Source organism: Sciurus carolinensis, chromosome 11, assembly GCF_902686445.1.
Source record: "Sciurus carolinensis chromosome 11, mSciCar1.2, whole genome shotgun sequence".
Classification (NCBI taxonomy): Eukaryota; Metazoa; Chordata; class Mammalia; order Rodentia; family Sciuridae; genus Sciurus; species Sciurus carolinensis.
In genome coordinates this window covers 9,456,675-9,468,698 of record NC_062223.1, presented here as the reverse complement: position 1 = coordinate 9,468,698, position 12,024 = coordinate 9,456,675, and the positions used below count along the sequence as shown (strand labels likewise).

Genomic DNA, 12,024 nt, shown 5'->3' with positions numbered 1-12,024 from the left:
GAATCTGACGGATCCGGTGAGTATAGGAAGGAGAGGGCGCCAGGACCGAGTTTGGGGCATCCTGGTCAAAGACTAGCGGGTCTCGGCATACCCTGAAGCGGGAAAGCGAAGCAAGCCCCCGAGTGGGCGGGGCTCGCCTCCCAAGAAGGTGGAGCCTAAGCGTGGGTGGGGTTGTGCACTAGCAAGAAGCGGGGCCTGAGAGAGAGGCTGGGCCTCGCTCTCTACCTGGACGGTATTTGTGTGCAGTTTGTGGAGACTTTAAGGGGCTGTGGGAGGCGGGACTTGTGGGCATCTTCAGTGGGCGGGCCCCAGAGGAGGGGCTCTGCTAGGTGAGCCGTCACCTGTGTGAGGGCGGTAGCTGTACCTGGCGGAAATTCTCTGGATCCACAGGGTGGAGGGGCGTGGCTTGTAGCTGGGGGCGGAACCTGCGGGAGAGTTGAAGGGAATTTCACACATTTCCTTGGAGGGCGGAGTTTGCGTCGGTCTCTTCTGGGTAGAGTTAATATATCTGCTGTAGAGTCCCAGGTTCTGTGAAGGCCGGAGCTTGCTGTCGTGTTAGGGCAGATAATTGCGTGAGACCTCCGGGAAGCCAGGACAGGCAACTGCGGTCTGCCGATCAAGTGAAGGAGGCGGGGCCTATGGTGTTGGTAGGCGGGACCGATACAGTAGAGGGGAGGGGCAATAACTCTGCGGAATCTCTGAGCTGGCCGGGGGACAAGGCTCGAGGCTTTGGGGGCGGGGCTCTGGACCGCTCCCTAAGGGGTCTCTAGACAGCAGGGGTGGGCGTGGCTCATGGCTTCAAGGGGCGGGGCTGATAGTGCTGGAGTCTGGCACTCTGGGTTGGGCGGGGCCTGAGAGTCAGTGGGCGGAGCCTGAGACACAGCTCTCGATCTGGGAGGAGCCGGGACTCGGAGCTAGCGGGGGCTCTGCCCTGGGAGGCTGTCTGTTTAGGCCCGCACGCAGCTCCGCATCTGGTGCTCATTACCGGATGACAAAGAGCCGGCTCTGGGCCCCCTTCCCTGTTCCCATCCCCCCTTCGACTGCAGTACATTTAACTCCTTCGTGCCCCCGGGGCGTTCTGGAACCCTTGCCCTGGGTCACCTGAGGGAGCTCCAGTCCTTTGCGTCCCGGGAGATCTTGTCATTCCCCAGTCTGCGCCCGCACCTCCTTCCCAGACCCAGGTGTCTGAGCAGCCCTGCGGCCCCCGGCCCCATACAGCAAACCTCCCTGGCGGCGTCTTGGAGGTTAAAAACTGGGCAGGATCTGGCGGGGGCGTCTGGTTTGAGTTAGGGGAACGTGAGAGCGGCGACCAGGGGCGGTGCATAGCCTTCCCTCCGCCCCCTCTACGACCCCCCGGTTAGTCCACAGCTCGGACCTTTCCTCTCCGGGTCGCCTGGGGCCCAGTCCCTGAGCCAGAGGGTGTTATAGCGCTCCAGGTGGAGAAGGGGCATTGGACCACCCCTCCTCGCCCGCCCGGGTGGTGGTGGCGGCTCTGCCCCTTCCTAATTAGAGGCCCCAGAGACTGAAACTAAAAAATTATAGAGGCAATGGGAACCGGCGCCACCCCGGCCCCAGGTCCCGCCCCCTCCCCCCAAGGCTGTGAGCCCAGGATGAAGGAGGTTACCCCACACGCTGTGATCTTTGACCTGCCCATGCTCCAGTTCCTGGGACACTGCAGCCCTGATCAGCCTGCGCCCTCGCTCAAGCTGGGCCCTGCTGAGTTCTCTCAGACCTGGCACCAACCCCATTCCACATGTGAGAAGAGGAAAGTGGGGTCCCTAGCTGCCCTCTTACTTCTCAGGCTGCCTGCGGAGCTGATCTGGGATCTCTCTTGGGTTGGGCTCTCTTCCTCATCCTAGCTTCCCCAGAGCAGAAAGAAGGAGGAGACGCCAAAAGCACCCACAAGCCCAGGGCAGCAGCATACGTGGGTGACCCCCTGAATACCAACCCCCAACTCTAGGCAGACTTCGGGGATGGGGAAAGTTACCAGAAACTCATCCCCTAAATGTCCCCTCACTTCCCTGAATGACCAGCCCCAGAGGCTACTTTTCCCCCTAAATCCCAGTTTGGTTCCAGTTCAACAGAAGCCCTCATCTCAGGATGCTCCGCCAGATTCAGTCCCACCTTCTTGAAGTTTTGGTAAGAAGAGGAACAATTATAGAATTCTCTCCGTGCCAAACCTCAGACTCCTGGGCTTGCTTTGCAACTGTGGGCAAGGCTCTGCCCTCTCTGGATTCCTCCTTCCCCGAGAATCCCAAAGCATACTCTCCCTTAAGGGGGTCTTACCTTACCTAGACAAACTGAAGGAAGAGCCATTCCTTTTTGTCCTGAGTCCTCCCAGAACCCCCTCAGGCATCAATGGGGGCCAAGAGCTTTGAGTGAGGTTGGCACCCCATTTATTGGAGAAGACCCCAGCACCCACCCCCTGAAGTCCTGAGGGCCTTGGTGTGTCCTCTACCATGAGTGCTGGACCCGGTGAGCAAGAAGCCTTCTGTCCAGGTGGTAGCCCCCCGTGGGTCTCTGGTGCAGCCCCAGCCATGTGTCCAGCGCATGTCCCTTCCCCCTACCCTGCAGGGGACATCTGTGCCCCATCACACGCTGGTTCTGCAGGTCTGTACCCCTGTGAGGCTGCCTCTGGGGGCCATGGGTTCTGTTGGGCCTTTGTTCCCGGCATGGGTGACCCAGCGATAGCAGTCAGTAATACGCTTGTTGGGCGCATGGGGGCCACAGCGGGTGCAGTACACAATGCCCAGTGCAAGCAGGACAACCAAGAAGACACATGTGGGCACAAGGAGTGCCACCAGCAGCCACCGGTCATCCCTTTGGCTTCGACCTGCCAGACCAGCCTCTGCCAAGGCTGTTGGGGCTGCCGTAGGTGCCACTGAGGGCAGCCACAGGGCCAACTTGGGACTGGAGCCACCTTCTCTTGGGACTTGGGGGGCTTTGGAATGGACATGTGTAGGGATGATGGGTGAGGTCTGGTTAGTAGGGATCTGAGGAGGGAGGGGAGTGGGGAGAGCTGGGGGTTGGGTGACAGCAGGCACAGGGATTTGATGGGCAGGGGTCACAGGGGACCTGGAGGTGGGGGGCAGAGAAGGCTGGACAGTAGGAATGATGGACAGCTGTGGGGCCTGGGTTCTGAGGACTAGGACATCTGGGGCCAGAGGAGATTGATGGGCACTGGGGGTGGTGTCAAGAGGGGTAGGGTTAGGTGGGATTCTAGGAAAATGAGTGGTGGTCTGGGTATCCGCTACCTGGGTGTTGGGAAACATGGGGGAGTGGTGGCCAGGGAACAGTTTGGGATATTTGGCTGAGATCATGGGAGGTTGGTGGGCGGGGGGCGGTGCTGGGTAAGTGACAGAGCTAATACGGGGCTGGTGGGAAGAGGGCAGATCTGGATAGTTGGTTTCAAGCATGGGGAGCTGGTGGTCAGGAGGCACAGCTGGGACCAAGGGGGGCTGAAGGGCAGGGCTCAGGGGTGGGTAAGAGGCAGAGATAACAGGGGTGTGGCGGGCAGAAGGCAGTGTGGGACGTGTAGCAGAGACTACCATGGGCCGGGTGGCAGAGAGCACTGAGGAATGGTAGGGAACCCTAGGGGCACTGAGCGGGGGTGGCCAGGTGGGCTCCGGGTAGGGTCTCCTGGGCTCTGGGTTCTCTGGGAAGCTGGGTCTATAGGCCAGGCCAAAATCTGGTGGCTGTGTAGGCTCCATCCACAGGATCCCAGGCACCTCTGTCCAGCCACCATCGAAGACCTCCCAGGCCTCATCTTCATCCTCTTCCTCCCCATCATCCAGCAATTCATCTGCAAGGTCCTGGGAAGCCCTGGCGCCCATGGCCCCTGCAGGACTGCAGCTGATGCCATCCGCCTCAAGCTCGTGACCCTCACTGCAATAGCACTCGAAGCCACCAACGTAGTTGACACACATCTGCTGGCACACACCGGCAATCTGGCACTCATCCGTGTCCACACAGCGGTGGGGCTCATCCTCTGCTGGTCGGAAGCCCAGGCGACAGTGGCAGCTGTAGCCTTGTGGCCCCCCAGGCTCACACTGCTGCTCACAAGGGGCCTGAGCACAGGGGTCCTCGCAACTGCGCCCATCTGCTGCCAGCCGGAAACCCTCTGAGCAGCGGCAGGACACATGACCATCTACCTCCTCCACACACTCGTGATCGCAGCCCCCGTTGTCCGGGCCACAGCCAGTCCCTGGGCAGAGGGGCCCAGTCTGGGACCAGCCCACACCACCCTCAGGCTGATTCACGCACAGCAGAGAGGCTCCCCTGCCAGCCTGGCACTGCACGGCAGCCACGGAGCCGAAGGGCAGCCACTCGAACTCCGTGGAGACCAGGTGGAAGGGTGTGGTGTAGACGACCGGGCCGGCCTGGCCAGCTTCCTCTGGCAACGCGGGGCAGGCACCCTCGAAGCCAAACTGGCATAGGTAGCCGTCCACCGGCAGCGTGCACGAGCCCTCTTTCCAGCGATGCTCACCACTGGCCTCAAGGGCCACACAGCGCTGGGCCGGGCAGGGCCCTAACTGGGCTGACTGGCCCCAGTTGGTGAAGGCCGTGTCCTGGTCTCCCGTGGTCCACGTGAAGCCGCGCAGTGGCCGCTGCTGCTGGCACTGCCGGGCCTGTCGCTGCAGCCCGATCCACAGCAGCTTGTTGGCGGGGCCGGCGCCCACCAGGCTGTCCACGCGCCGGGCCTCCTCGGGCGTCCGCGGCGTGGCCAGGTCGCCCCCGAGCTCGCGGCAGGCCCGCCAGGCCTCCAGGAAGGTGCGGCGTTGCGGGAAGAGCGCGTAGCAGCTGCCGGGACCGCAGGCGGCGCGGGGCTCGACGTCCCAGGAGTCCTGGCCCAGCGCGGGCACCGCGGCCGCCCAGGCCAGCAGCAGGCGCAGCAGCATCGCGACGCCCCCCGACTGGCCGGGCCCGGGCTTGGGGCGGCTCTTGACAGGGGGCGGGCCTGGGGCCTCCGGCGGGCGGGCCGGGGGCGGGCCCCGGCGGGCTCAGCCCTTGTAAGGAGCGGGCTGGGGCGGCTGCCAGCTCCCTGCTCCCGCTCCCCCGGGGCCGCGGGAGCAGGAAGCAGTGGGGTGGGGGTGCTGGGGTGGGGGCGGAGGAGGGGAAGAGGCACAGTTAGCCGGCGCCCCAGGGCCCCCAGGCGGGGAGTCCGGGAGAGGGGGACCGCCTGCCCAGAGGCGGCCGAGCCTCCGAGAAACCCCAGCGAGCGCCAGCTCAGTCCGGGGGCTCCGGGCCGTGGGGTGAGGTCGCTTGCCAGACACTCGCAGAGACCCGAAGCAGGACACACCGGGCTCAACACACCCCTGAACGATCTCACAGCCCACATGCTCCCGCCACCCCTTTCACGTCGCACGTGTGCGCATGCTCCTCTTCCCTCTCCCCACGCAAGAGCAAGAGCACGCTCTTGGAGCAGGGCGCTGCGTGTCTGCCTCAGACAGCCAAGCCCTTCACCTCACTGCAGGCCCGCGCGGGCCGGTGCACCCCTTCCCACACTTCAAGAGTTCACCCGACGTGCTGCACCCCTTAGGTGCACATTCAAAAATGGCGAGGCATCCTACGTGGCCTAACCTATCAAGTCCCTGGAATCCCTGAGCGGCCCAATGGAAGCACCTCGATAACCCAGGCACCGGCATCCCCAACCCCTCACTTCTTCACTAGCCCCTTCCTCCACTCCCCCCACCCTCAAGCTTTCTGGCTCCAGCTGGGCCAGCTTTAGGGGGCGGGGAGCGAGGGGGGCAAGGGCTGCCTTCCCTTCACCCCTGCTCAGCCTGGGGCCCTGGGAACCTGGGCCTAGAGGGGGAGGAGGCGGCCCCCAAACAGGAAATGCCTCTCTGGGCTCCTGCTGCAGGGTCCTGAGGGTTAGGGGACTGGGTGGGGGCTGGGCTGCACTCTGGGTGACAGGACTGGTTGGGAAGGGACCAGTGCACAGCCATGTATGGGCACAGGGCACACAGTGACACATTGCATGCATATGACATAGGCATCGGGTTGTGGAGCCCTTCCTGCCCCCAGGGCCCCACTGCTCAGGCCTGGTGGGGGTCCTCTTCCTGGCTCTCCTGGAGGCCTCTGGAGGCACATGAGCCAAGCCCATCACCCAGGATGGCCCCTGGGAGCTAGCTGAAAGATTAACCCATGCACATCCACTGTATTCTTTTTTAATTATTTGTTTTATTTATTGTTTTTAAAGAGATGGGTTTTTGCTATGTTGCCCAGGAACATCTTCCTTCAAACTCCTGGGCTCAAGCGATCCTCCTGCCTCAGTCTCCTGAGTAGCCAGGACTACAGGTGTGGGACTCTGGTTGAGCCTCTGTATTTTTAGCAGACGTTTGAGTCTGAGGTGAGGAGGTGGAGGAGGTTTTGTCCCTTCGGACACTGCCCTAGTCTAGTTTCCCATTCTGCTGCTGATCTACTGTGTGACTTTGGGGGTGTCACTGACCCTCTCTGGGTCTCCATTTTTCTTATCTACAATAGAGGAATAATGGGTCCAGATCTTTTAGCTCAGCTAGGCTATTGTGTCATAATATTCACTATTTGCAAATGTGCTCTGTTAGCAGTGAGCATGAAACGAGCTTTAGTTTTTTGAGCAAATCTGGGTGAGGCCTTAAAGACCGAGCCAGTCTCTGAGAACCTGGGCTTCTGAAGCACATGCTATTGCCTGGAAGTTCCTTCTTGCAGGGTGCACACCTGTGAAGCACATAAAATTACTCCCCTTCTCAGGAAAGAAAAGTCAATATGGTGCAGTCCAACCTTCCATTGGTCTAGGTCCAAGCCCTTGAGCTCACCCTTGACTCCTCTGTCCCTCCCACACCTACATCTAGGCCCTCAACAGCTCCTGTTGGATCCAAAATCTGAGCGCTTCTCGCCACCTTCGCCACCCAGCCCTGGCCATGCCACTAGCATCTCCCCTCTAGAGTTTCACATGCCACCCTCCCACTCCCGGCCTCCTATCTTTCTACTGTCCTCTCCACCCTGCCAGAGGGATCCTTTTAAAACGTAGGTCAGGGCTGGAGATGTAGCTCAGTGTTAGAACACTTGACTAGCATGCATAAGGCTGGGTTGAGTTCACAGCCACACACACACACACACACACACACACACACACAGAATAGATCAGCCAGGCATGGTGGTACATACCTGTAATCTCAGCAACCCAAGAAGCTGAGGTGGGAGGATTGCAAGTTTGAGGCCAGCCTCAGAAACTTGGCAAGACCCTGTCTCAAAAAAAAGAATAAGAAAAAAAATAAAATAAAACCTAGGTCAGATCTGGTCCCTTCCCTGCTCAGAACCCTCTGAGGTCCCCATCCCACTCAGAGGAATGGCCAAAGTCCTTGCCGTGTGATCTGCCCCTAAACCACTCATCCCACCCCTTCCCTTCACTCCCTCTGCCGGCTCCACTGTGGCCACTGTGGCACCAGGTACCTGCATCAAGGCATCTCCCCTGGCCCCTGCCTGGAGCACTCTACCAGCAACATCCAAATGCCCTGCTTCTCCACTTCCTTCAGGTCTCTGTTCAAGTGTCAGCCCTATCACCCCCCACCCCATTCCACAATCCCAGGGGCTCCCTGGCCCCCGATCTTGCTTTTCCCCCCCATGCACTTACTACTCTGACAATATATATATTTACTTGTTGATTTCCTTATGACCTGATTCCTCCTAGCCAGAGATTCTCAGCCTTGATGTTACTGATATTCAGGGCTGAATAATTACTTGTTACAGAGTCTGTGCTCGGCATTGCTTAGCAGTGTCCTTGGTTTTTGCGTTGACTTTGGTAGCATCCTTCTATTTGGGACAATCCAAAATGTCCCCAGCTGGGTGTGGTGGTACACGCCTGTAATCCCAGTGACTTGGGAGGCTGAAGCAGGAGGATCGCAAGTTCAAGGCCAGCCTGAGTCACTTGGAGAGTCCCTATACAACCTAGAAAGAGCCTGTCTCAAAATAAAAACATAAAAAGAACTACGTTTGTGGCTCAGTGGTTAAGTGTCCCTGGGTCCATTCCCTGGTAACCCCCACCCCCACAAAAAGAAGTTTCCAGACATTACCAAATGTTAACATCATGTCAGCGGAGAACTTCCCCTTGGAGACTGTGAGCTCCGTGATGGCAGGGATGTCCTCTTCCCAACTGTATGCCTAGAGCGTAGAAAACCTGGCCCATAGACGCTGCTCAATAAGGGTTTGTGGAATGAATGAACAAGACTCCAATACAGGAAGAGCCTGGCTCAAGGAGATGAACTGTGTGAGCTGGGATTCCACCTGGAAAGAGACCACTTGCTCCCCACACTTGCTGGTCATCCCCATGACATCTGATCATCCTAGAACTGGGGAACCCTGTAAATAGGAAGTCTTTTTGCATGGAGGAAACTTTGCATGAGGCCTAGGGAGTCTCAGAACCACTTAGTGGTAGGACTTAGACTAGAACCAATGTCTCCTGATTCCTAGGTCAGTTCTCTTTTAACTGTAGTGCCCTGTGGCACTATTTGAGCAGAGACTGGGAATTAGGAATGACGTCAAGAAATGGAGTTTGGAGGGAGGGAGGCAGACCAGGAAGAAGGCACAGCCTGGATGGACGTGCTGAGGCAGAGAGCTCAGGATGCAACTGGAGAACACAGGACTCCACTGGGCCTGTGGCAAGAACATCAGGAGGGACAGTGAGGACTGGAGAGAGGCTATCAGGAGGGAGTAGAGGCCTGGCTTGGAAGCTGCCATGGGGACAGAGGCATGATGAGAGATCTCCATGGATGGTGTGGTGGGTGGAGGGGGGCGGGAGGCCAGGGACAGTTAGGAGGCTGTTGCAATAGTCTGGGAAAGGGGAAGGAGCTGGCTGGAGAGCAGGGCAGCAGGGCGGGCCGGGCTGGGGGAGGCAGCCTCTGGAGGCTCCTTAGGGGCGGTCCTGAGCCTGGTCCAAGGGTGTGGTGAACCCAGTCATGATTCGGGCAATGGCCAGTGCTGGGGCGTCTAAGAGGAGGTTGCAGGCCATCTGGCAAGTGGGTGGGTCAGATCAGAGGTCAGGACCCCAACTGCAGTGGGGTCGAGGGGTTGGGGGGCAGGCAAGGGAAATAGGAAATAGGAGGAGGAGGATCAAAGGCCAAATTCCAGATGTACTAGCTGGGCCTACTTGCCAGGGAGGGAAGACGGAGTAGGATGGGTCCTGGGGAGCAGGGGAGGGGCATCTCTGGACTCAGCAAAGTTAAAAGGTTTTGTGGGTCAAGAATGGGACTTGAAGACACTCCTGGACGCCTATGTTAGGAGGGTTCCTGGTACTCACTTGTCTCCTCCAAGTTGGGAGAGGTAGGTAGGAGTTCCCGAAGAACTTCCTGCCCTTGTTGGGATGGGGACACAGTGAGAACCACTGAAAGATCCGAGGGTGAGGAGCTGGAGACAGGGCTGGTTGGGGTCTTACTCTTCCTGCTGAACCTGATTGACCTTGGTTCATCCATAGCACAGAGATGTTGATTGATGCAATAAATGCTTGGGGATATGTGGGTGGGGATGTGGATGGTCATTTGGATGCACAGGTGGGTGCATAGGTGGGTAGAGGCATGAGTAGATGCATGAGTGGATGCAGGCTTGCATGCATGATTGCATGGACGCATGTATGGAAAAATGGTTAGGAGGAAGTGTGGGTGAATGGATGGGTGGGTGGATGATGGACAGGTGAATAGATGGATAAATGTAGGATTATTAAGTGGAGGGGTGTGTGGATGATATTTAGATGCATGGTTGGATACAGGGACACAGGTAAAAGTTGTAGGCCCTGATTCATAAGGAGCAGTCACGATGGTACGTGCCATGCTCAGAATGTATAGCCCAGGAACATGGAGCAGCTTGGGCTACCACTCCAGGGATCAAGTGTGAATCTTCCCCTGATACTACACAGTCTTCCTTTCTGTGGGGCCTGAGGTCAATGCAACTCCCAGGCTTGGGGAGGGGGCCATGTACCTTCCAAGCTCAGGACACCAGGCTCAGCTCACATTACGGGTCAGGTGGCTGGGGTTCCCTGCTCTGATCATGGCCCACATGGGGAGTGCTCGCCCACCTCAAAAGGGGCATGAAAACAGAAGCCCAAGACCCCAGAAGGAGCCTTGGCCTGCAGCTCCTGAGGCAAGCAAGAGGCAGATGGTGGTTTTGGATACACTGTGTGGGCCATTGGTGGAGCGGGAAGGCTGCCTGCAGAGGGGCTGTCCTGGAGAAGGCCCCATGGAACAGCCAGGGCGGGGGGTCGGGTGTGGTTGGGGGGCGCCCCCTGGGCCGGGCCGGCGTCCTGGAGAGCCTTGGCACGCCAGGCTGCTGAGCCAGCGCATTGTTCTGTGTACAAGTCACCTCCTTGCCTTCTTCTCCTTCTGTCCCATCCCCCATCTCCCTCCATGTCTAAATTCTTCCCAAACCAATCCAGCCTTGGGGCTGTCAAGAGGAAGGGCTGAAGGGTGGGCGGGAGGCGCCTGGTCTTGGGTGGGAGCCCGAGGGGAGGTGGGAGTGGCGGAGGGAAGGGAGCCCTGGCAGCCTCCTCCCAGTCTCCACGTGCTGCGCCACACCCCGTGTGCTTCTGGATAGGCGAGCCCTGCAGGGAGGGGCCACGCTTCTGGGGGGATGGGGTGGGAAAGCTAGGCTTGGGGGGCAGGAAGATGGGGTGCAGTCCCTCCTCAGCATCCCCAAAGGTGGTGGTGCCTTTGCTCTGGAGACAGCCCCATGTTTGTGGGTGCATGACCATGTGCTCGCTTGCATACATGCATGCATGTGTATGTGCATGTATGCATGCAGGTCTGGCATTGCTGTGGACACACACAGCTGGGTGATGTGTGTGTGTTAGTCCACACCTGTGCCCACAGCTGTGTGAATGAAGCATACGGCTGTCCCTGGATTGCCCAACCTGGTCCCAGCTGGAAGCCCCTTTCCCTCTCCTGGCAGATGCCCCACATGAACATCTGGCCACATCTGCCCTCAAGAAAGGGAATCCTGAACCCATGTCAGAGCTAGAAGGACCTAGACTTGCCCCCGCGTGCAGGCAGCTCTTCTCAAGGACACAGGTTTCTTAGCGACGTGAGGGGTACCTGTGGGAGTGGACCCTCCCACCCAGGCCTGCCACCTGGGGTGACCAATTTGTCCCAGCTTTTTGAGGACTTTCGGGTTTCAGCACTACAAACCTTGTGTTCTAGGAAGCCCCTCAAGCCTGGGCAAGTGAGATGGTCGGTCCCATGACCTCCTTCCCCAGCTACCCGAGTCCCAGCCTCCCACCCACCCCCCACTTTCTCCGAAGGCTCTTACTTTCTCTTCTCTTCCTGTCAACGCCTCCTCCTCCTGCCCCCTCAGTGTCCCCAAGGATCTCTGCATCTGCCATCTCTCCCTTTGATTGCAGTGTCTCTGCCTCCCTTTCCTCTCTCTCCCCTGTCTGGGGTCTCTAGCTCTCCTGTTGGTCTTAGGAGTTTCCCTGTCTACTCTCCTGCCCCGAGGATTGTCACCAGGGTTTGGAGACTGTCTCTCAGTGCTTTGCCTCCTTCTGTGTTCCCCTTGTCTCTAGGGTCTCCCTGTCTCTGTCACAGAGCCTCTAGCTCACCACCATCCCTGGGTGGTCCAGTCTTTCTCCTCTCTCCCAGCACTGCACCCCCAGGGCTGGCTGGGGTGGGAGCCAGGTCTGGGGGCTGTGACCAGGCCCGGAAGGAGAACCAAGCAGACATGATATTTATGTTGGGACTTCAAAGGGGAGCACAGGCCGCGGTGGGGGTTGGGATACTGAGAAGCAAAAGCCAGACTGAGGTCAACGCAGGCCCCTCCCTGGTGAGGGTCTCCTTGGTGACACACACCTCCCTGTGGGACATGGAGACCCAGAGTAGGGACAGAATGGGTTATTTTGGTGCAGAGTTCCAAGAAAGGCACTTCCTGCGCCCTTGCCCTGCCCCCAGCCCCATCCTTTCTTCCTGTCACCCTGCAACTGGGTCTGGACACCCTGGGCCCCCACCTCCTCTGAGCATCAGCCCGGCTGGGGAGACAGGAGCGGCTCTGGGGGTAGCAGAAGCAGAG

General features: G+C 59.0%; 1 protein-coding gene across 1 annotated transcript; it reads right to left on the bottom strand.

Annotated features, from left to right (window-relative positions):
• Positions 1-2,371: 2,371 nt before the first annotated feature.
• Cd248 (CD248 molecule) lies at positions 2,372-4,929 on the bottom strand. Its single transcript, XM_047517425.1, has one exon. The coding sequence runs from the start codon at positions 4,896-4,898 to the stop codon at positions 2,592-2,594; it is 2,307 nt and encodes a 768-aa protein (XP_047373381.1). The 5' UTR covers positions 4,899-4,929; the 3' UTR covers positions 2,372-2,591.
• Between the last annotated feature and the right edge of the window lie 7,095 nt (positions 4,930-12,024).